This window comes from Balaenoptera musculus, chromosome 7 (genome assembly GCF_009873245.2).
Source record: "Balaenoptera musculus isolate JJ_BM4_2016_0621 chromosome 7, mBalMus1.pri.v3, whole genome shotgun sequence".
Classification (NCBI taxonomy): Eukaryota; Metazoa; Chordata; class Mammalia; order Artiodactyla; family Balaenopteridae; genus Balaenoptera; species Balaenoptera musculus.
This window is the reverse complement of record NC_045791.1, coordinates 109993012-110017670: the sequence shown is the minus strand read 5'-3', so window position 1 is coordinate 110017670 and position 24659 is coordinate 109993012. Positions and strand designations below refer to the sequence as shown.

Genomic DNA, 24659 nt, shown 5'->3' with positions numbered 1-24659 from the left:
AAAGGGATCTGCCTTCCTCTCCATCTATCCATGTGTTGCATACATCTTATTGAATTCAGGAAGCTCTGCATTTATCGTTTCAACTCCTACATCCACGGTATGGAAGGAGCGTGTGTGAGAGTGGGTGTTTCCAGGTGTGCTCGCTGTCTTTGTATGTGTCTAGAAAGCACACATGTGGTTAACTGCACAGCTGTATATATGGCTTTTAGGTGTATATGGAGAGAGGGAGAGGGAGGAAGCAGGGGGTGTGGCTCTCAGGGTCTCTCAGCCCCCCCGTGTAGGGAGAATCCACGTGTCTGCAGGCCTCGATGGAGAGTTGGAGGACTTGGAATTCACTGTTTACACCACGACTTAATGCCAAAGCAGTGGTCCCCACGCGCCTGTCCCTGAATGCTTTGTATCTATGGTACCTTAACATGTTTTCTCTTAAAGAGGAGAGTTTGGACCCATGCTGTCAATATAATCAAACGTCAAGTGAACTAAAGTGTTACGTGCCGTCCATCTGACTGCAGGGAGTAATGAGGCCTCCTCATATCCAGATGATCACTTAATAAATTGCAAACACTCCTGCCTCTGCTTGAACCATTTACGATCTTACGAGTCTTGGAAGCCTTCTCCGTTTTCTGGATGGGGTGCTGTGGTCCGATATGAGCCTCGGTTCCCGAGACTCAGGTGTGCTGCCTGGGTGTCGATACAGCAGGTGGACACAAGTTCATAGTCACTTGGAGGCAGTGATCTTGTTAAGGTGTTTTTGCTTTGTGGTTTGTCTTTGGATTATCATAACCTTAACATGTAACGTGGGACCTGCACAATGCCTCTCTCTTAAATACAAATACTTCTGGGCCACTTGCTAGTTTTGACATCAATTTCCTTTTTATAAGTTTATGATGCCAAATAATTGGTGTTTTTTCCCCCTTGCCTGAAAAAATCAAGGCATGGACAAGAGTACCAAAAGGAACAGAGGTGCTTATGCTTTTTCAAGTTTTGCACTTGGCAATAGGTGTTCATGAAGTCAGGATTGTGAAGCACAGGGCTCTCCGAGCAGACACTGATCGCTTCTTTAATTATTTGAGCTACGGCTTCGTTCTCACCTCTAAAACCCAAGCTATGGATTTTATGGTAGAAAAGAGCTTTCTGACATTTTTAGTGACAATATGGTAAATAAGCGGCAAATAAACCTACATTGATTTTTGTGCAACTATTTTGTAAAAAGTACTAAGAGAGGGTGGGGATTTGGGGAGTGCCACTTGCCAGCCGTAGGGAAGCTATAACTAACGCAGCTATAACTAATGGGTGTGTTAGGACAAATTCCTCAGGGGCTCCCATGGACTTGACATTGGCCAGGGCAAAGGGAACTCTCCTTGGGTGGTGTTAGCTGTGTAGAGAGTCATACTGAATGTGATGCGTAAGGTTATTCTACTCACCTTGTCACGTTGCTACCTACAGTCATTGAAATCAACAAGAGAGACATAGTTTTCCTGGTGGATGGCTCTTCTGCCCTGGGACTGGTCAGCTTCAATGCAATCCGCGACTTCGTTGCCAAGGTCATCCAGAGGCTGGAGATCGGACAGGATTATATCCAAGTGGCAGTGGCTCAGTATGCAGACACAGTGAGGCCGGAGTTTTACTTCAATACCTACCCCACCAAGAGGGAGGTCATGACCGCCGTGAGGAAAATGAAGCCCATGGATGGCTCGGCCTTGTACACAGGCTCTGCTCTGGACTTTGTTCGGAACAACCTGTTCACGGAGGCGGCCGGCTATCGGGCCGCCGAGGGGGTCCCTAAGCTTTTGGTGCTGATTACAGGTGGTAAGTCCTTAGATGAAGTCAGCCAGCCTGCCCAGGAGCTGAAGAGAAGTGGCACCATGGCCTTTGCCGTCGGGAACAAGGCGGCCGACCGGGCTGAGCTGGAAGAGATCGCTTTCGATTCCTCCCTGGTGTTCATTCCTGCTGAGTTCCGAGCCGCCCCTTTGCAGGGTGTGCTGCCTGGCTTGCTGGCGCCTCTCAGGACCCTCTCTGGAACCACTGAAGGTGCGGTGTGGAGGGTGTCAGACATATAAGAGGGCTGTCTCCAGGCAGAGTCTTTGGGGAAAAAACAAACCCAAGTTTTATTTGTGTTCAGCTGAGAGACACCTTTTAAATGATGGAAACCATAGCAGCAAACAAGATTTATTTCGGGTTTCCTTTTACCCTGACTTGGGAAATATATGACTTAAAACACCATGTGATACAACTGTATGTCTTAAAATGTCATAAAATAAGAATCGTGTGACTTAGGCTATAGGACCAGAGACCACCTGTCTTTGAAGCTTCTGGCAGAGGAGATCATCTCTCTGTTCTGATTCCTCTTGAGGTCCCAGTGTTCTGTCTCTACTGGTGACTCCTGTCCAGCCCCCTCCCCCCTCCACCAAGATGAAGCCTGGCTCTTCCTTTCCCAAGTAGACAGTCCACTTCTAAATGGTCCAAACCTGAGCAGCATAGAGCATTCATCCTCTGTCCTCTCTCTTTAAGGGATTTCCTTCAATGGGGAAGCATAGTGAGGGGATGCGTGTGCAGATAAAAACCCAGTGGTTCTCCAAACCCCTCATTTATTATGGTTATCACTGAACAGTTATTTTTAAAGACAGGATAACGGTCAGTGAGCTTACGAATTGAATCAGTGCAATTCACCGTCCTTAAAGAAGATGGATATCACAGAAACAAGCTTTTCCGCCTCACAAACTTCACCACTGGAAGAATGTTCGGTGCATGACCCACAGTGCATGGATGCATGCTTTCTCCTCAAGCTCTCTGGTCTTCTAAAATCCTCTCTCTCTCTCTCTTTTATTTCCTTAAGACTTCTAATCCACACTTTCAGAGCCAAAGTTCAATTTGATAGAACATAGGATATAAGTAGTTGTTAGGCTTCAATTTTAGTGAAACCTCAGGGAAGAGATGGGGAAGAATTTGGTGACATGTGTTGGGGAAAACACTCTGATTTGAGAATTGTACTTTCGATTCTTTATGAGCACAACCTCAGCCAAGCATAGCAAAGAGTCTCTTTGCATTTTAATGTGTTTCCATGATCCTGTGATCTCACTCAGGAGGAATCCCCATGGACACTTGTTGGATTATTGCCTGGCAATGCCGTGACTCTCCTATAGAAGAGTCTCAGTAGAGAATGACAAGTGGGCCTCCCTAGGAATATTTCAAGATGAGAACAGCCTAATTTTGTTGATTTTTTTAGCCTTAGGGAACTCATGTTCTCAGGTTAACTTGGACTAACCCTTCTAATCTATCTGTAAGTGGAAATTTCTCTGTAAATGTGCAGAGGGAAACCCAGGGGGACCCAGTCTCGCCCAGGTAAACCTGGCTCTGACCGTGGTCATAAGCCGAGTGATGCAGAAAGGAGCAACACCCTTGCAGAATTCATTTCCAGGGAAGGAATGTTCTGTTTCAAGGATTCTGATCACCTTTGTTGGTTGTAAACATTCTAGCTTTTGGCACTGTATCTCTCTGTGAGCCAACTTGGTTTCGTAATGTCAGCTATCAATACTCCTCACAAACACCAGCCCCCACTGGAGGAAAATATGCAGCTTTCTGCCATATTTTACGAGATGGACGTGCTTGGCCTCACTGATGTTCTCTGTGTTCTACATGTTGGCATGTGTGTCTGGGCTGTGGGCACACATGAGGAAGCCCTCTGCGGTTGTGTATGTCTCACTTTGTTTTCTGTGCTCCACTGCAGTTCACGTAAACAAAAGGGATATCATCTTTCTTTTGGATGGATCGTTCAACGTTGGAAAGACCAATTTCCCTTACGTGCGGGACTTTGTCATGAACGTAGTTAACAGCCTTGATGTTGGAAGCGACCATATTCGTGTCGGTTTAGTGCAATTTAGTGACACTCCGGTGACGGAGTTCTCTCTAAACACCTACCAGACCAAGTCAGATTTGCTAGCTCACGTGAGACAGCTGCAGCTCAAGGGGGGTTTGGGCCGGAACACGGGCGCAGCCCTAAGCTATGTCCACGACAACCACTTCACCGAAGCTGGCGGCAGCAGGATCCGGGACCAGGTGCCGCAACTCCTGCTCCTGCTCACAGCCGGGCAGTCTGAGGACTCCTATTTGCAAGCTGCCAACGCCCTAGCACGTGCAGGCATCCTGACCTTTTGTGTGGGCACTAGCCAGGCCAATAAGGCAGAGCTTGAGCAGATTGCTTTTAACCCGAGCCTGGTGTATCTCATGGATGATTTCAGCTCCCTGCCTGCTTTGCCTCAGCAGCTGATTCAGCCCCTAACCACTTATGTTAGTGGAGGTGTGGAGGAAGTGCCACTCGCCCAGCCAGGTAACGCTCTCCGACTGCTCCGGGCTCCCTCTTCCCCCCTGACACCACTTTGGCAGGCAGATGGCCCGATCTGAACTCCAGAGCGTGGCAATAAGCTGTAGAAAGATGATGGGCTCTCTTCGGTTGAAGGATTTTGAAGGGGGGTTTGAGACACTGTACCAGCAAGCTTAGATGCTCTGTCTAAAGGGTGTTGGTTCATGAAAGAAAGTCTAGAAAATCCAGCTTATGTTCTGTCCAGGTTATCCCACTCTTGATTCAGAAGCTTTACTTATTTATTTATTTTGCCCCAATGCCTCTGAAGATTCTGGTGAGCAAATCCAGATGGAAATGGGAGAAAAACAGAGAAAGACAGAGAGAGATGGATTCTCTTTCATACATGAGTATGCATTGGGAGCATTTAAAAATGGAAAGGATTTTCCTGATATGATATTTTTATGTTCCAAATCTGCTGTATCTAGAAAGTTATTTGTCATAAACCCAATGAAGGCTGTATCTTTATGTGATGGCAAAATGGCTTCCAAAGGAAGTCTGGATGGTGATGATGACTGCAGATTACTAGGGTGATGAGATACAGACTCTTAGCTCTACCAGTGGCTGACATCACACAGATGGGTAGCAAGATAGATCCCGCTGAAACATAATCAAAATAGTTCTAAGAACCGTTTGTGCTGAAAATAATGTTCACATGACATGCTGTAGCCCCCTATGTCCGTGTTTTCTGTTGTCTGATCACAGCAGATTGGAAATCACTAACAGAGATCCTGACCCACAGACCGATAATGGACACTATTTTGGGTTCTAACCCATAAGCTCAAATTTAATGAAAAGAGAATCTAATTAGAGCATGTCTATGTGTCAGGTGGATAACCCATATCAGCCTTTGTCACTAGAGACAGATCAATTTTTAAGCAGAAGAACAACAGGACCATATTTTCCATAGTTCTGTTTGTAACAATTTGAAAACACTGTCTGTTCTCCTAGAGTGGTTGCCACATGATATAAGAACAGGACCCTCTGGGCTTTTCTTTGGCCTGCTTTGTTGAGGAAGCATGATGTAAGGTTGGGCAGACCAATCTAGTTGTCCTAATCCTGTGCATAGATGAAAGGGGGCATTTGAAAGACACCTGGTGTGGGTTTTCTCTTCCCTTGCTGGTGCAGTGATCATCAGATGAATTTTGTGAACTCCCCTTACCAAAAGCTGGTGGTTCTGGGCTCAGGTCAGTTTGGTGCCTGTTGTGTTCTTGCCCCTCACTGTGTCCTAACTCACTTCCACTGTAGAGAGCAAGCGAGACATCCTGTTCCTCTTTGATGGCTCAGCCAATCTCGTGGGCCAGTTCCCTGCCGTCCGCGACTTCCTCTACAAGGTCATTGATGAGCTGGATGTGAAAACTGACAGGACCCGGATTGCGGTGGCTCAGTACAGCGACGATGTCAGGGTGGAGTCCCGTTTTGATGAGCACCAGAACAAGCCCGAGATCCTGAATCTCGTGAAGAGAATGAAGATCAAGACAGGCAAAGCCCTCAACCTGGGCTACGCCCTGGACTACGCGCAGAGGTACATCTTTGTGAAGTCCACTGGAAGCCGGGTCGAGGACGGAGTGCTTCAGTTCCTGGTGCTGCTGGTGGCGGGAAGGTCGTCCGATCGTGTGGACAGGCCAGCTCTCAACCTGAAACAGACTGGGGTGGTGCCCTTCATCCTCCAGGCCAAGAACGCAGACCCTGCTGAGTTGGAGCAGATAGTACCATCCCCCGCCTTTATCCTGGCTGCGGAGTCACTTCCCAAGATTGGAGACCTTCAACCACAGATCGTAAACCTCTTAAAATCGGTGCAAAATGGGGCGCCAACACCAGGTAAGGCATAGAACTTCTGGTTGCTTCTGCAGCCCAATTGTCCCATGCTTGAGTTGATGGTAGGCCGCTGGCTCCTGGTCTCAGGGTAGAAGCCCTCCTTGGGTTTCCAAGAAAGATAGGTGATTTCTGCAAGAACAATGGAATATGACTTTTCTTTCCCTGAGATGACTCTCTAACTGCTCTCTAGGGCAAAACAGGAGAATCAGGGTGATTATTTTTAAGGACACTAGAATGTTTTGTAGTAAGATACATTATAAAGATTTAGCTATATCAGTGGTTAAAAATAATCCTTTTTTTTAAAAAAAACACAGTTTTTACTATATATATAATAAAAGCCATATAACACGGTTACATTAGAGCTAAAACGGTCTTCATCTTCATATATTTCCCTGATTTCTTATTTTAAGTGGGTATCACTGGTCATAATTCATTCTCTGCATTCATGAAAACCATAAAGCATGAAGAGAGAAAGGCATGTTCCCGTTATAAACGCTGCATTAAAGTTTTTCAGTACTAATCTTTGTTACCATGACTTCATGCTTAACCACTTTGCATTTGGTGATAAAACTGCAGCAAAAAGAGTAATTAATTTCACATATAATCCCTTTGATTGAAAATAGAGAATATAGAGCTTCTCTACATTGACTATTGAGCACGTTCGCTGTTGGTTTTGGGTTGTAACCTGGACATCTGGGTTACATTTTCCCCCATTGATCCGCTGTGACTTGCAGTACATCATTTGAAACCTCTCATCTATAAAGTGCTAATGGTTGTGCAGACTCCGCCGACCATGTCTCTCTCCCTGCCCCCAACATTTCTTCTTGAGTACAATGTTGAAAGTTAACAATACTGTTCAAACATGGAAAAGTTCTAAAATAAAAGGGCTATCTGTATGTATTGGTGCATCAGTTTCCTAATCCTGCTTTAATAAATTATGATAAATTTAGTGGCTTGAAGCAAAATGAATTTACTATCTTAAGTTTTAGAGGTCAGAAATCCAAAACCTGTTTTACTGGGCTAAAATCAAGGCGTCAACATGCTTGCTTTCCTTCTGGAGGTTCTGGCCAATTACCCACTTCCTTATCTTTTCCAGTGTCTAGGGGCTGCCTGCATCTTTGGTCCATGGCCCCCTCCTCCATCTTCAAAGCCGGCAGATCTTCAAAGCAGATCTTCTCGTATCTCTGGCCTCTTGTTTCCATCCTTACCTCTTCTCCCTCTAACTCTAATCCTCTTATCTCCCTTTTATAAGGACACATGATTGATTACACTGGATCTACCTGGATAATCCAGGGCAATCTCCCCATCCCTCTAATCCTTAATTTAATCACACCTGCAGATTTTCTTCCATATAAATTCCAGGGATTAGGAGTTGGATATCTTAGGAGTTATTTGGTCCACCACAAATTGGTATGAAATTATCCCTATTGTGTCCCATGTGAGTCACAGAGGCTGTCTTCCTTCTAGTTTCAGGTGAAAAGGATGTGGTGTTTCTGATTGACGGCTCCGAGGGTGTCAGGAGCGGCTTCCCGCTGTTGAAAGAGTTTGTCCAGAGAGTGGTGGAGAGCCTGGACGTGGGTGCGGACCGGGTGCGCGTAGCTGTGGTGCAGTACAGCGACCGGACCAGGCCCGAGTTCTACCTGAATTCCTACATGGACCAGCAGAGCATCGTCGGTGCCATCCGCGGGATGACCCTGCTGGGCGGGCCAACCCCCAACACCGGGGCCGCCCTGGACTTTGTCCTGAGGAACATCCTGATTGCTTCCGCCGGGAGCCGCATAGCGGAAGGCGTCCCCCAGCTCCTGATCGTCCTCACGGCCGACAGGTCTGGGGATGATGTGAGCGGCCCCTCGGTGGTCCTGAAGAGGGGAGGGGCCGTGCCCATCGGCATCGGCATCGGGAATGCTGACATCACCGAGATGCAGACCATCTCCCTCATCCCAGACTTCGCAGTGGCCATTCCCACCTTCCGGCAGCTGGGGACCGTCCAACAGGTCATCTCCGACAGAGTGACCCAGCTCAGCCGCGAGGAGCTGGGCAGGTTGAGGGCATCTCTGGTCCCTGTAACGAGCCCGGGTAAGGAGCAGATTCTTTGGCTCTTCATTCCTTGAAATATCTGGGGCTACTTGTTTGGACTGTGAGTTACAAAGTATTCTCAGTTTTGTTTCCTCAGCTGTAGGGAGTGAAAACCAGAGTTACGCGGAGAATCAGGAACCACGTGGGCTCGGTGTCAGAAATGGCTTGGGGAGATGCTAAGGTTCATGTTTTTGGCCAAATTCAAGTCTCAAAGATGGGTGTAGGCTTGGCTTTCAGCTCAGACCCCTAATTCTGCATAAAGGCTCTGTATAGCTAACTGAAGGGACAGGCCATCTAATTGATAGTTCCAGTTCAATGCCGGGTCCAGGCTTCCCCTGGTCGGTCGGTCCCGCTGGCAGCCTCCTGTGATCGAGGAGGGAGTTTGACCACAGGTGGTCTATCAAGCTGGAGCACAGTCTCTGAAATATTGTTATTTCCAGAGCCAATGTGTGAAGATTGCTTTTGAATTTGCTTGGTGCAGAGAAGTAAGTGTCTTAACTGGCAGGAAGGCCACCTGGCTGTTATGACCTCGGCTTATTCTATTTCCTCCTTCCTGTTCCCCTTTCCTAGGCCTGATACAATGAACTGGAAAGTGGAGGGAACCTCACTTGCTCAGAAGGAAGGGGGCTCAGATAGACCTACCCTTCCAAAAATGCCCACAGAGGGCCTGCCCTCCCTGGACACTCGGGTGGGGAGGGTGCAGTGGTGAACAGGCACATGCTTCCTCGCTCCTGTGTGGTTCACATTCTACAGAACCATCCGCATCAAGGCTTGGGGAGGGGAAAATAGGAAGGGCTGGTGGGGAAGGGGGAGGGAAGAGTAAAAGCAAGTGAGAGAAAAGTCGATGCAGGACACAGTGCTGTCTGGGCGGGTGAGGGAGGGAGGGTGAGTGGCACGGTGCTGCAGAGAGGGATTGCTTCCCCTCACTCATGTCCACGCAGAGTGCAGCACGCCCTGCAAGCCTTCCCTGGAATATTCTAGAGGGCTTGCCATCAAATAAATTTGGGAAGGCAGTGGGATAAATGAAGTGAGGGTCTTTTTGGTTTTGGTTTTGCCCTAATTGATATGTTTTGTGTATCCCCAGTACAATAAGCGAACACAACATTTCCAAAACTTGTTTGGCTACAGGAGTCCTTTTTCTTTTCTTTTCTTTTTTTTTAGTTTTTACTTTATACTGGAGTCTAGTTGATTTACAATGTTGTGTTTGTTTCAGGTGTGCAGCAAAGTGATTCAGTTATACATGTACATATATCTATTATTTTTAAAATTCTTTTCCCATTTAAGTTATTACAGAATATTGAGTAGAGTTCCCTGTGCTATACAGTAGGTCCTTGTTGGTTATCTATTTTAAATATAGTAATGTGTCTATGTCAATCCCAAACTCCCAATTTATCCCCCCTCCATCTTTTTTTTTTAACATCTTTATTGAAGTATAATTGCTTTACAATGGTGTGTTAGTTTCTGCTTTAAAACAAAGTGAATCAGTTATACATATACATATGTTCCCATATCTCTTCCCTTTTGCATCTCCCTCCCTCCCACCCTCCCTATCCCACCCCTCTAGTTGGTCACAAAACACCGAGCTGATCTCCCTGTGCTATGCGGCTGCTTCCCACTAGCTATCTATTTTACATTTGGTAGTGTATATATGTCCATGACACTCTCTCACCCTGTCACATCTCACCCCTCCCCTTTCCCATATCCTCAAGTCCATTCTTTAGTAGGTCTGTGTCTTTATTCCCATCTTGCCACTAGGTTCTTCATGACCTTTTTTTTTTTTTTAGATTCCATATATATGTGTTAGCATACTGTATTTGTTTTTCTCTTTCTGACTTACTTCACTCTGTATGACAGACTCTAACTCCATCCACCTCATTACAAAAACCTCCATTTCATTTCTTTTTATGGCTGAGTAATATTCCATTGTATATATGTGCCACATCTTCTTTATCCATTCATCCGATGATGGACACTTTGGTTGCTTCCATGTCCTGGTTATTGTAAATAGAGCTGCAATGAACATTTTGGTACATGACTCTTTTTGAATTACGGTTTTCTCAGGGTATATGCCCAGTAGTGGGATTGCTGGGTCGTATGGTAGTTCTATTTTTAGTTTTTTAAGGAACCCCCATACTGTTCTCCATAGTGGCTGTATCAATTTACATTCCCACCAACAGTGCAAGAGTGTTCCCTTTTCTCCACACCCTCTCCAGCATTTATTGTTTCTAGATTTTTTGATGATGGCCATTCTGACCGGAGTGAGATGATACCTCATTGTAGTTTTGATTTGCATTTCTCTAATGATTAAGGATGTTGAGCATTCTTTCATGTGTCTGTTGGCCATCTGTATATCTTCTTTGGAGAAATGTCTATTTAGGTCTTCTCCCCACTTTTGGATTGGGTTGTTTGTTTTTTTGTTATTGAGCTGCATGAGCTGCTTGTAAATCTTGGAGATTAATCCTTTGTCAGTTGCTTCATTTGCAAATATTTTCTCCCATTCTGAGGGTTGTCTTTTGGTCTTGTTTATGGTTTCCTTTGCTGTGCAAAAGCGTTTAAGTTTCATTAGGTCCCATTTGTTTATTTGTGTTTTTATTTCCATTTCTCTAGGAGCTGGGTCAAAAAGGATCTTGCTGTGATTTATGTCATAGAGTGTTCTGCCTATGTTTTCCTCTAAGAGTTTGATAGTGTCTGGCTTTACACTTAGGTCTTTAATCCATTTTGAGTTTATTTTTGTGTATGGTGTCAGGGAGTGTTCTAATTTCATACTTTTACATGTACCTGTCCAATTTTCCCAGCACCACTTATTGAAGAGACTGTCTTTTCTCCACTGTATATGCTTGCCTCCTTTATCAAAGATAAGGTGACCATATGTGCGTGGGTTTATCTCTGGGCTTTCTATCCTGTTCCATTGATCTATATTTCTGTTTTTATGCCAGTACCAAACTGTCTTGATTACTGTAGCTTTGTAATATAGTCTGAAGTCAGGGAGCCTGATTCCTCCAGCTCCATTTTTCGTTCTCAAGATTGCTTTGCCTATTCGGGGTCTTTTGTGTCTCCATACAAATTGTGAAATTTTTTGTTCTAGTTCTGTGAAAAATGCCTGTGGTAGTTTGATAGGGATTGCATTGAATCTGTAGATTGCTTTGGGTAGTAGAGTCATTTTCACAATGTTGATTCTTCCAATCCAAGAACATGGTATATCTCTCCATCTATTTGTATCATCTTTAATTTCTTTCATCAGTGTCCTATAATTTTCTGCATACAGGTCTTTTGTCTCCTTAGGTAGGTTTATTCCTAGATATTTTATTCTTTTTGTTGCAATTGTAAATGGGAGTGTTTTCTTAACTTCACTTTCAGATTTTTCATCATTAGTATATAGGAATGCAAGAGATTTCTGTGCATTAATTTTGTATCCTGCTACTTTACCAAATTCATTGATTAGCTCTAGGAGTTTTCTGGTGGCAGTTTTAGGATTCTCTATGTATAGTATCATGTCATCTGCAAACAGTGACAGCTTTACTTCTTCTTTTCTGATTTGGATTCCTTTTATTTCTTTTTCTTCTCTGATTGCTGTGGCTAACACTTCCAAAACTATGTTGAATAATAGTGGTGAGAGTGGGCAACCTTGTCTTGTTCCTGACCTTAGTGGAAATGGTTTCAGTTTTTCACCATTGAGGACAATGTTCGCTATGAGTTTGTCATATATGGCCTTTATTATGTTGAGGAAAGTTCCCTCTATGCCTACTTTCTGCAGGGCTTTTATCATAAATGGGTGTTGAATTTTGTTGAAAGCTTTCTCTGCATCTATTGAGATGATCATATGGTTTTTCTCCTTCAATTTGTTAATATGGTTTATCACATTGATTGATTTGTGTATATTGAAGAATCCTTGCATTCCTGGAATAAACCCCACTTGATCATGGTGTATAATCCTTTTAATGTGCTATTGGATTCTGTTTGCTAGTATTTTGTTGAGGATTTTTGCATCTATGTTCATCAGTGATATTGGCCTGTAGTTTTCTTTCTTTGTGACATCTTTGTCTGGTTTTGGTATCAGGGCGATGGTGGCCTCGTAGAATGAGTTGGGGAGTGCTCCTCCCTCTGCAATATTTTGGAAGAGTTTGAGAAGGATAGGTGTTAGCTCTTCTCTAAATGTTTGATAGAATTCGCCAGTGAAGCCATCTGGTCCTGGGCTTTTGTTTGTTGGAAGATTTTTAATCACAGTTTCAATTTCAGTGCTTGTGATTTGTCTGTTCATATTTTCTATTTCTCCCTGGTTCAGTCTCGGTAGGTTGTGCATTTCTAAGAATCTGTCCATTTCTTCCAAGTTGTCCATTTTATTGGCATAGAGTTGCTTGTAGTAATCTCTCATGATCGTTTGTATTTCTGCAGTGTCAGTGGTTACTTCTCCTTTTTCATTTCTAATTCTATTGATTTGAGTCTTCTCCCTTTTTCTCTTGATGAGTCTGGCTAATGGTTTATCAATTTTGTTTATCTTCTCGAAGAACCAGCTTTTAGTTTCATTGATTTTTGCTATTGTTTCCTTCATTTCTTTTTCATTTATTTCTGATCTGATCTTTATGATTTCTTTCCTTCTGCTAGCTTTGGGGTTTTTTTGCTCTTCTTTCTCTAATTGCTTTAGGTGCAAGGTTAGGTTGTTTATTCGAGATGTTTCCTGTTTCTTGATGTAGGATTGTATTGCTATAAACTTCCCTCTTAGAACTGCTTTTGCTGCATCCCATAGGTTTTGGGTCGTCGTGTCTCCATTGTCATTTGTTTCTAGGTATTTTTTGATTTTCCCTTTGATTTCTTCAGTGATCACTTCGTTATTAAGTAGTGTATTGTGTAGCCTCCATGTGTTTGTATTTTTTACAGATCTTTTCCTGTAATTGATATCTAGTCTCATAGCGTTGTGGTCGGAAAAGATACTTGATACGATTTCAATTTTCTTAAATTTACCAAGGCTTGATTTGTGACCCAAGATATGATCTATCCTGGAGAATGTTCCATGAGCACTTGAGAAAAATGTGTATTCTGTTGTTTTTGGGTGGAATGTCCTATAAATATCAATTAAGTCCATCTTGTTTAATGTATCATTTAAAGCTTGTGTTTCCTTATTTATTTTCATTTTGGATGATCTGTCCATTGGTGAAAGTGGGGTGTTAAAGTCCCCTACTATGATTGTGTTACTGTCAATTTCCCCTTTTATGGCTGTTAGTATTTGCCTTATGTATTGAGGTGCTCCTATGTTGGGTGCATAAATATTTACAATTGTTATACCTTCCTCTTGGATCGATCCCTTGATCATTATATAGTGTCCTTCTTTGTCTCTTGTAATAGTCTTTATTTTAAAGTCTATTTTGTCTGATATGAGAATTGCTACTCCAGCCTTCTTTTGATTTCCATTTGCATGGAATATCTTTTTCCATCCCCTCACTTTCAGTCTGTATGTGTCTCTAGGTCTGAAGTGGGTCTCTTGTAGACAGCATATATATGGGTCTTGTTTTTGTATCCATTCAGCAAGTCTATGTCTTTTGGTTGGAGCATTTAATCTATCTACATTTAAGGTAATTATAGATATGTATGTTCCTATTACCATTTTCTTAATTGTTTTGTGTTTGTTATTGTAGGTCTTTTCCTTCTCTTGTGTTTCCTGCCTAGAGAAGTTCCTTTAGCATTTGTTGTAAAGCTGGTTTGGTGGTGCTGAACTCTCTCAGCTTTTGCTAGTCTGTAAAGGTTTTAATTTCTCCATCAAATCTGAATGAGATCCTTGCTGGGTAGAGTAACCTTGGTTGTAGGTTTTTCTCCTTCATGACTTTAAGTATATCCTGCCACTCCCTTCTGGCTTGCAGAGTTTCTGCTGAAAGATCAGCTGTTAACCTTATGGGGATTCCCTTGTGTGTTATTTGTTGTTTTTCCCTTGCTGCTTTTAATATGTTTTCTTTATATTTAATTTTTGATAGTTTGATTAATATGTGTCTTGGCGTGTTTATCCTTGGATTTATCCTGTATGGGACTCTCTGTGCTTCCAGGACTTGATTAACTATTTCCTTTCCCATATTAGGGAAGTTTTCAACTGTAATCTCTTCTAATATTTTCTCAGTCCCTTTCTTTTTCTCTTCTTCCTCTGGGACCCCTATAATTCGAATGTTGGTGCGTTTAATGTCATCCCAGAGGTCTCTGAGACTGTCCTCAATTCTTTTCATTCTTTTTTCTTTATTCTGCTCTGCAGTAGTTATTTCCACTATTTTATCTTCCAGGTCACTTATCCGTTCTTCTGCCTCAGTTATTCTGCTATTGATCCCGTCTAGAGTATTTTTAATTTCATTTATTGTGTTTTTCATTGTTGCTTGGTTCCTCTTTAGTTCTTCTACATCCCTGTTAAATGTTTCTTGAATTTTGTCTATTCTATTTCCAAGATTTTGGGTCATCCTTACTATCATTATTCTGAATTCTTTTTCAGGTAGACTGCCTATTTCCTCTTCATTTGTTAGGTCTGGTGTGTTTTGACCCTGCTCCTTCACCTGCTGTGTGTTTTTTTGTCTTCTCATTTTGCTTATCTTACTGTGTTTGGGGTCTCCTTTTCACAGGCTGCAGGTTCGTAGTTCCCGTTGTTTTTGGTATCTGTCCCCAGTGGCTAAGGTTGGTTCAGTGGGTTGTGTAGGCTTCCTGGTGGAGGGGACTAGTGCCTGTGTTCTGGTGGATGAGGTTGGATCTTGTCTTTCTGGTGGGCACGTCCACGTCTGGTGGTGTGTTTTGGGGTGTCTGTGGCCTTATTATGATTTTAGGCAGCCTCTCTGCTAATGGATGGGGCTGTGTTCCTGTCTTGCTAGTTGTTTGGCATAGGGTGTCCAGCACTGTAGCTTGCTGGTCGTTGAGTGAAGCTGGGTCTTGATGTTGAGATGGAGACCTCTGAGAGATTTTCGCCGTTTGGTATTATGTGGAGCTTGGAGGTCTCTTGTGGACCAGTGTCCTGAAGTTGGCTCTCCCACCTCAGAGGCACAGCCCTGATGCCTGGCTGGAGCACCAAGAGCCTTTCATCCACACAGCTCAGAATATAAGGGAGAAAAAAATAGAAAGAAAGAAAGAAAGAGGATAAAATAAAATAAAATAATGCTATTATAATAAAAAATAAGAAAAAAAATTATTAAGAGTAAATGTATTCAGAAAAAATTTTTTTAATTTTAAAAAATAGATTTATTAATTTTTTATAATAAAAAATAAGAAAAACAATTATTAAGAAAAAAATTTATTAAGAAAAAAGTTTTAATTTTTTAAAATAAAAAATATGAAAAAACTTATTAAAAATTTTTTTTAATTTCTAAAAATAGAAAATAAGGAAAAAATTATTAAGAAAACATTTATTAGGAAAAAAAAATTTTTTTTAAGTAAAAAAAAAAACAAAAAAAAAACGGACGGCCCTAACCCTAGGACTAATGGTGAAAGCAAAGCTATACAGACAAAATCTCACCAAGAAGCATACACATATACACTCACAAAAAAAGAAAAAGGGGAAAAATTAATATATCCTGGTCCCAAAGTCCACCTCTTGAATTTGGGATGATTCGTTGTCTATTCAGGTATTCAACAGATGCAGGAACATCAAGTTGTTTGTGGAGCTTTAATCCGCTGCCCCTGAGGCTGCTGGGAGAGATTTCCCTTTCTCTTCTTTGTTCGTATAGCTCCCGGGGTTCAGCTTTGGATTTGGACCCGCCTCTGCGTGTAGGTCGCCTGAGGGCATCTGTTCTTTGCTCAGACAGAACGGGGTTAAAGGAGCAGCTGCTTCGGGGGCTCTGGCTCACTCAGGCCGGGGGGAGGGAGCGGTACGGAGGAGGCGGGGCGAGCCTGCGGCGTCAGAGGCGTCGTGACGTTGCACCAGCCCGAGGCGCGCCGTGCGTTCTCCCGGGGAAGTTGTCCCCGGATCACGGGACCCTGGCCATGCCGGGCTGCACCGGCTCCCGGGAGGGGCGGTGTGGAGAGTGACCTGTGCTCGCACACAGGCTTCTTGGTGGCGGCAGCAGCAGCCCCAGCGTCTCACGCCCGTCTCTGGGGTCCGCGCTGATCGCCGCGGCTCGCGCCCTTCTCTGGAGCTCGTTTAGGCGGCGCTCTGAATCCCCTCTCCTCGCGCACCCTGAAACAGTGGTCTCTTGCCTCTTCGGCAGCTGCAGACTTTTTCCCGGACTCCCTCCCGGGTAGCTGTGGCACACTAGTCCCTTCAGGCTGTGTTCACGCTGCCAACCCCAGTCCTCTCCCTGCGATCCGACCAAAGCCCGAGCCTCAGCTCCCAGCCCCGCCCGCCCCGGCGGGGGAGCAGACGAGCCTCTCGGGCTGGTGAGTGCTGCTCAGCACTGAGCCTCCGTGCGGGAATCTCTCCGCTGTGCCCTCCGCACCCCTGTGGCTGCGCTCTCCTCCGTGGCTCCAAAGCTTCCTCCTCCGCCACCCACAGTCTCCGCCCACGAAGGGGCTCCTAGTGTGTGGACACCTTTCCTCCTTCACGGCTCCCTCCCACTGGTGCGGGTTCCGTCCCTATTCTTTTGTCTCTGTTATTTCTTTTTTCTTTTGCCCTACCCAAGTACGTGGGGATTTTCTTGCCTTTTGGGAGGTCTGACATCTTCTGCCAGCGTTCAGTGGGTGTTCTGTAGGAGCAGTTCCACGTGTAGATGTATTTCTACTGTATCTGTGGGAAGGAAGGTGATCTCCGCGTCTTACTCTTCCGCCATCTTGCCCCTCTCATCCCCTCCATCTTTTTTACGGTGCATTGGTACTCCCAAGAAGGCACTTTGGAAATGTTGTCATCGTGTGTGTGCAGCTTACTTATACACAAGCCTATGTTTCTACAACCGTACAACTCCTGGTCCATCGGCTCTCCCACTCTTCAAGATGACTGTTTTCTACCTTCTCCTTCTCCTGCTTCTTCTACACTTCTCCTCCCTCAGCTTACTCTGAGCTGGTGATCTTGATTCCCATTTCACTGAGAAAATATAAGTAAATCGAAAAAGAACTTCCAGAAGCCATACTCAGTCTGTCCCAGCATCAGTGTCCATGTCTCGGCTTCCCTCCTGTTACTTGGATGAAGTGTCCCTGCTTCCCTGGGCAGCCTCACCGCTTCCCTACTCAAGGGTGTCACCTGCAACTCTCCTTCTCTCTCCTGCATCATCAGTTCTCTGACGTACTGGGTGATTCCTTTCACGATACAAACGCAATGCTTTTTCTTTTCTCGTAAAAACTCTCCCTGGATGCCCTGCTCCCCCCTGCAGGAGTGCTCCAGGCTCCTTTATAAAGTGTTGCTGTCTACAATTCTTCTCTGAACACACCCTAACCTGTTGTTTGCTCTCCCTGCTCCACAGAAAGTGCTCTGGTCAAGGTCCCTCCATCTGGCAAATCCCAGTAGTCAGTTGTCGGGCACTGTCCCACTTGACCTATGAGTGTCATCTGTCACAGGTTCGATCCCCTCCTTCCCGAAACCCCATCCCCACTCGGTCTAGACCTGGCTCCTGTGTGTCTAGGTTCTTCCTCCTGCTGACTTACTTTTCCTTGCCCTTTGCTGGTTCCTCCTCTTCTCTCTGACTTGTAATCACTGAAATGCCCAGGACTCTCTCCTGGGACTGGTATTCTAACTCAAATAGTCTGAATTAGGATACCTTACCGGTCAGGTGGCAATTCTGTGACAAATTGGGAGGCTGTTCATTAACACTAAGAATTTGGTGTCCATGAAGCTGAAGCCCTATGATAACATTTGATTCACAGGTGTCGGCGGCAAGAGGGATGTGGTCTTTCTCATCGATGGGTCCCAAAGCGCCAGCCCCGAGTTTCAGTACATCCGTACCCTCATCGAGAGGCTGGTTGACTACCTGGATGTGGGCTTCGACATGACCCGGGTGGCGGTCATCCAGTTCAGCGAGGACCCCAGGGTGGAGTTCCTGCTGAACGCCCACTCCAGCAAAGACGAGGTGCAGAACGCGGTGAGGCGGCTGCGGCCCAAAGGCGGGAGGCAGATCAACATTGGGGGCGCCCTGGAGTACGTGTCAAGGAATATCTTCAAGAGGCCTCTGGGGAGCCGGATTGAAGAGGGTGTCCCTCAGTTCTTGGTCCTCATTTCTTCCGGGAAGTCTGATGATGAGGTAGATGAATCGGCAGCAGAGCTCAAGCAGTTTGGCGTGGCGCCACTTATAATCGCAAGGAGCGCAGACCAGGAGCAGTTGGTGAAGATCTCCCTGAGCCCTGAATACGTGTTCTCAGTGAGTACCTTCCGGGAGCTGCCCAGCCTGGAGCAGAAACTGCTGACACCCATCACAACCCTAACCTCCGAGCAGGTTCAGCAGCTCCTGGCCAGCACGCGCTACCCTCCTCCAGGTAAGACTGGGCGTTTCTTGTTCTTTGTTGTGTCTTCTCAAAAAAATATAAAAAATGACAGGCTCTAAGGCCATGGTGCTCACAGGTAAAATTAAAATAACGGGACACCTGAGATTGAACAAGTTGGGTCTATTGCTTGTGGCAGGGAGGAAGGACACACACGCTGGTGAACCACAGGGCATCTCAGCCAGAGGGTGTTAGGAAGGGCTTATGATAGGATTTGAACTTATCATAGATGATTTTGTGGAAGGCTTGAGGAAATGGGACTTTGCCCCGGATCGAATGCTGTCGAGAAGGAGTAATTTTATGATTGGATATCTTACCAAAGCTCACGGCTAAAGCTGAAATTGATACAGAAGCAGTGGTCACGTCTATGATCCAGGATGAGGAGTGTCTGGTGATTTTTGTTTTCTTCTTGTCAGTGTTCAGATATGATCAGGGCGTGGCTGTCTCTGATACTGATGTTCTGTGAAATCTTTTATGTGCCACTGGAGAATCCAAGTCCTGGCTGTGTGTGCCTGGCCAGCTTTTCTCTTTCTCAAGATAAATGGTTCAATTCCATGACCTGCTCAGCTTTTGCTGTGCTATGTTTCCACTATAAGTAGCCAGTGATTTATGAGGCAAATGTTGAATTTGTTGAGAGGCAAGATATGAGCTATTTAATAAATGGCATCCAAGAAGTACCTAGAATTCTAATTAATAGGAAGCCATTGTTCATCTTTCCTAGGACTTTTGATTAATTTTATAGTTAAAAATGGATTCATGCAAAGAAAATAGGGGCATAATAGTGAAAATAAAAACTTTGTATAAATGCTAGAGATATGTGAGAAAAAGAAATACTATGAATCAAACACCAGGAACGATGGTGTGGCCTGCTGGAGCGAGTTGGGATTCTCCGGGCTGTCACTAGCTAAGTGGTGGCCTTGGATGAAGTGAGGGCCTTTGTCCTCAGCTATCTCTCTTTTCTTGCACAACAAAGATGTTGATCCTGGTGATCTCAATCCCTTCTGGTAGTAACAGTTCATGATTCATAGATTATGGTAACCCAGGATTCGTTTCTAAGTGCTGTTTATATTTTTGAAATGAGTTGTAACCCAGACCCCAAAGCCAAAATTAAAATCGAATAAACTCAGAAAGAGAAAGTTTTGGAGAACTTAAAATATTTCAAGAAGCAGAAATTGTTTTGATGCAAAAGGCCCAATTTGTAATGATTGATTAAAAAAAGCCCAAGAGATAAACACATGCACATTGGCTTATAATTTTCATGTTAATTGATGTTATGGTGCAACATAGAGCAAAATTCAGAAACGAAACCAGATGAGTGCCAGTCTTGTACTGAGTTTTCTTTTTTCCTTTTCATCCACAGCCGTGGAGAGTGAGGCTGCAGACATCGTCTTCCTAATCGACAGCTCTGACAGCGTGAAGCCGGACGGCATTGCACACATCCGGGACTTTGTTAGCAGGATCGTGCGGAGACTTAACATTGGCCCTAATAAAGTGAGAATTGGGGTCGTGCAGTTCAGCAATGATGTCTTCCCAGAGTTTTACCTGAAGACCTATAAATCCCAGGCCAGTGTGCTGGATGCCATACGTCGCCTGAGGTTCAAAGGGGGGTCTCCGCTGAACACTGGCAAAGCTCTGGAATTCGTGGCAAGGAATTTCTTTGTCAAGTCTGCCGGGAGCCGGATAGAAGACGGGGTGCCCCAACACCTGGTTCTGTTTCTGGGTGGCAAATCCCAGGACGATGTTACCAGGTATTCCCAGGTGATAAGCTCCTCGGGGATTGTGAGTTTAGGGATAGGAGACCGAAACATTGACAGAATGGAGCTGCAGGCCATCACCAACGACTCCAGACTAGTCTTCACGGTTCGGGAGTTCAGAGAGCTCCCCAACATAGAAGAAAGGGTCATGAACTCCTTTGGACCCTCCAAGGTCACCCCTGCACCTCCGGGAGTGGACACGCCCTCTCCCTCACGGCCAGGTATGAGCTGTGGGACCCATGACTACAGAGCGGGGCACCAATTATTTTTTTTAATTGAAAAAGAGCAATTAGCATTCATTTTAATAGTTTTCTTCTCTCAGGGTTGTGGCTGCCATACGATTAGAAACTAAATACGGGAAAAATAATTCAGTTGAAATTGTAGGAGGAATAGAAGGAAACGCATCTCAGAAAGCATATGGTCATTGATTCTTCCATGAGTTTCCATGAGGCTAATCGTAGCCCCATTGAAAGGTTCTATAAAAGTGCATTGAGGGTTAGCCACAGACTCATTGGCTCTCAGAATAAAATGGCATCTTTGAAGTTGTTCAATCCACACCCCTCCGAACATGACTGGAAGTCAGCCTCTCTCCTAGGTGGGGTCATGGTCCACTCAACCCTCTTTCTTTGGACTGGTATCACCGGGAATTTAGAGCTGTCCGCCTGTAGCTTTGACCTCATGCTCCTGGGTCTGACCTTTGGGGCTGCCAAGAGCGAACTGAGTCCCTCCACCAGCCCACGTCTTTCTTCGCTCCTACCCCAGGTGATAGCCCCTCAGACATCTGGAGCAAATGATTAGGGTTGGTTTTCCATGGGGCATCTGCACTCCACTTAGCTCTTTCACATCTTCCTTCTGTGCTGGTGGTGGAACATCTCACACTGCTCTGGATTCCCCTTCTCTCTACTCCAGGCTTGATCCCTTGATTGGAATTAGGGAATTTTCTCCAATGTCATTGAGTTTCACAGGCTCCAACAAAGCTCTCGGCATGCTGGCTGGTGATCCTCCAAAGGTGCACGGAGTCTGCTTCCCATTTTCCAACCTGTTTCTCCCAGCCCTCCCTTTCCCTGCCTCTAGCACACCTCCCCCAACTCCTTCCAGACACTATCATTTATTTTTGACCAGGAGGAAAGTGTGTAGTGGCATTTCCTAAAACCCCTCATATCACGGACTGTTGAATCCATGGCATAATCTCATTTTGCATGGGACAACTGGGACTCAGTTCCGCTGAGTTTTCACATCTCCTTTCCTTTTGTTTAGGTGATTTATCATTTATCACCTAAACATGTTTTGAGGACTGTGAATTCAGGAACTCTAGAGGCATGGAATAGAGCCCAAGGTGTCCACTGTGAATGAATTACAGGAATGCCTTATTTTAATCATTTTACATTTTGTGTTTTTGTTCTGGATATAAAAACCAAATTTCTCTTTTTTTTTTTCATTGTAATCATCTTTAGAGAAAAAGAAAGCAGACATCGTGTTCCTGTTGGATGGTTCCATCAATTTCCGGAGGGACAGTTTCCAGGAAGTGCTCCGTTTCGTGTCTGAAATTGTGGACACGGTTTATGAAGGGGGAGATTCCATCCAAGTGGGGCTGGTCCAGTACAACTCTGACCCCACTGACGAATTCTTCCTGAAGGACTTTTCCACCAAGGAGCAGATTATCGATGCCATCAACAAGGTGGTCTACAAAGGGGGGAGGCACGCAAACACCAAGGTGGGCCTGGAGCACCTGCGGCTGAATCACTTCGTGCCAGAGGCAGGCAGCCGCCTGGATCAGAGAGTCCCGCAGATCGCCTTTGTGATCACCGGAGGAAGGTCGGTGGAGGATGCCCAGGACGCGAGCCTGGCACTCACCCAGAGAGGCGTCAAAGTGTTCGCGGTGGGCGTGAGGAACATCGACTCAGAGGAGGTTGGGAAGGTCGCGTCCAACAGTGCCACGGCGTTCCGAGTGGGGAACGTCCAGGAGCTGTCGGAATTGAGCGAGCAGGTTTTGGAAACTCTGCATGACGCGATGCATGAAACCTTATGTCCTGGTGTGCCTGATGTTTCCAAAGGTAATGCCCTTTAGGTGCATATTTTCAACCATGTCCTGTCGATGTTGGTGAGTTACCTGGTTACCCAGATCCCCAGCGCTGGCCTCTGGGCTCCTATAGCATCTGGTGTGTCAGGCATTGACTGACATCCACGTGGGTTGGGTCCTGGTTGTCACCTACTACTGTGATCGGATGTGGTTCCAGGATAGGAGTGGATGTCTCTCTTTTCTTGCTCTTACCACATTTACTCCCCACCCCCTACTCTTTAATCCCCTAAATAATTCAGACTGATTGATGCCTGTTTCTGTTTGTAGGTTTATTAGATCAATTATTTGAGATCAGAGTGTTTGCGTTCTCAAGTGTGTTTAGTCTAAAGCACAAACTCGGGATGCATTTAGATAGACACTGACTGTATACCATGCCAAAGTTGATGAATATCAGCAAAGCAAACATACTGAATGGCCAACAATTTTGGCTCCTAAGAGTCAGCATGAGTTTTCCCAGTGAGAGAGGCAGAGGTAATTGCTTCTCAGCGCTCATACACAGAAGGTCCCATTTTGCACTTGAGTGTGGTGTCCTGGTCCACGTCCCGAGCTGTGCCTGTAGGTTGAACACATCTCGGCAGCTCGACTTCGAGCTCATGGCCTGCTTTTCCCTTTACAGTCTGTAACCTGGATGTGATTCTGGGCTTTGATGGTTCAAGAGATCAGAACGTATTTGTGGCTCAGAGGGGCTTTGAGTCCAAGATGGACACCATCCTGAATAGAATCAGCCAGATGCAAAGAATCAGCTGCAGCGGCAGCCAGCTGCCCACGGTGCGGGTGTCCGTGGTGGCCAACACGCCCTCAGGCCCCGTGGAGGCCTTTGACTTCGCTGAGTACCAGCCAGAGCTGTTTGAGAAGTTCCAGAACATGCGCACCGAGCACCCCTACGTCCTCACTGCGGACACGCTGAAGCTCTACCAGAACAAGTTCCGGCAGGCCTCGCCAGACAGTGTGAAGGTGAGGACGGCTGCCTCGTTTCCGCTTCCTGTGCCATCTCTGGGTTTTACTGGGCAGGGGCAAACCTTGATGCCTGGAAGCCCCCTCCCCAAACTGTTCTCCTATAGATGCTCTTCATGTTTGATGGGGTTGGTTGTGCCTATATGTAAGAGTCCTTTATTATCAACTGGGCTGAAATGGGATATCTTCTTCTAGTTTTACTAAAGCTCTAAAAAAAATCTTGGAAATCAGTAATTAAGCTTGAATGCATTGAATTTGTGGGTAATTCATGTTTAATCATAGTCCTGCCCATTAAATGCATTATGTTCTCTATTTGTATTTACTTTTCTCTCTCTCTTTCTCTGTATTGGTTCATACAAACACACACACACACACACACACACACACACACACACACACACACACACACACAATCAGTTTGCTAGGACTGCCATAACAAAGTTCCACAGGTTGGGTGGCTTAAACAACAGGAATTTATTCTCTCACAGTCCTGGAGGCTGGAAGTCTGAGATCAGAGCGGTGTCAGGGTTGTTTTTTTGGAGGTCTCTCAACTTGGCTTGGAAATGGCGTCTTCTCCTTCTGTCTGCATGTGGTTTTACCTCTGTGTGTGTCTGTGTCCTAATCGCCTCGTCTTAGAAGGACACCAGTCGTATTGGATGAGGACCCACTCTAATGACCTCAGTTAACTTAATTGCCTCTTTAAAAGTCCTTTTGCCAAACATGGTCACACTCTGAGGCACTGAGGGTTAGGACTTCAAAATATGAATTTTGGAGCCTATAGCACGGGCACACAAACACACACGCACGCATGCACACGCATACACATACGCATGATTTCTAGAAACTACATCCCCTAAATAAGAGAATGAGATAAACTTTTTATTTCCATTGTTGATTGTGCTTTTTAATAAATCAAGTCCTACCCTATACCCATTTATTTTATACCTCATTTATTGCACAGTATCAAGGAACTGTGAACATGGGGTGATTGTTTCTCAACCTTGGCCCCCAGTTTCCTCTGCTGTAAGGTGGAGGCTTTGGACTGGCTAACCCTTCTCTCAAGGGTCTGTGATGTTTCTTTTACTTTTGGCTGGCGCTTGACGTATCTTTTATCTTCAGGTGGTCATTCATTTTACTGATGGGGTGGATGGAGGTCTGGCTGAGTTACAAAGAGCGTCAGAGGAACTCCGACAAGAAGGTGGGTTCTGGGGCTTTCTATGGGAGAAGTAAACCTGGGGGAGGCAGGCGCACTGCTGGGCTG

The 24659-nt window shown here is 45.2% G+C and overlaps 1 protein-coding gene across 10 annotated transcripts in view; it reads left to right on the top strand.

Moving 5' to 3' along the window:
• The window catches only part of COL6A3 (collagen type VI alpha 3 chain), a 93446-nt gene that overhangs the window by 27135 nt on the left and 41652 nt on the right, over positions 1-24659 (top strand). For all 10 annotated transcript variants that reach the window (XM_036858485.1, XM_036858492.1, XM_036858489.1 and 7 more), the window contains 9 exons: positions 1447-2031; positions 3728-4327; positions 5606-6178; positions 7643-8251; positions 17999-18604; positions 19971-20585; positions 21819-22418; positions 23061-23398; positions 24518-24596. In XM_036858485.1, coding sequence (XP_036714380.1) covers positions 1447-2031; positions 3728-4327; positions 5606-6178; positions 7643-8251; positions 17999-18604; positions 19971-20585; positions 21819-22418; positions 23061-23398; positions 24518-24596 — 4605 coding nt within the window. The remainder of the gene's footprint in view (positions 1-1446; positions 2032-3727; positions 4328-5605; positions 6179-7642; positions 8252-17998; positions 18605-19970; positions 20586-21818; positions 22419-23060; positions 23399-24517; positions 24597-24659) is intronic.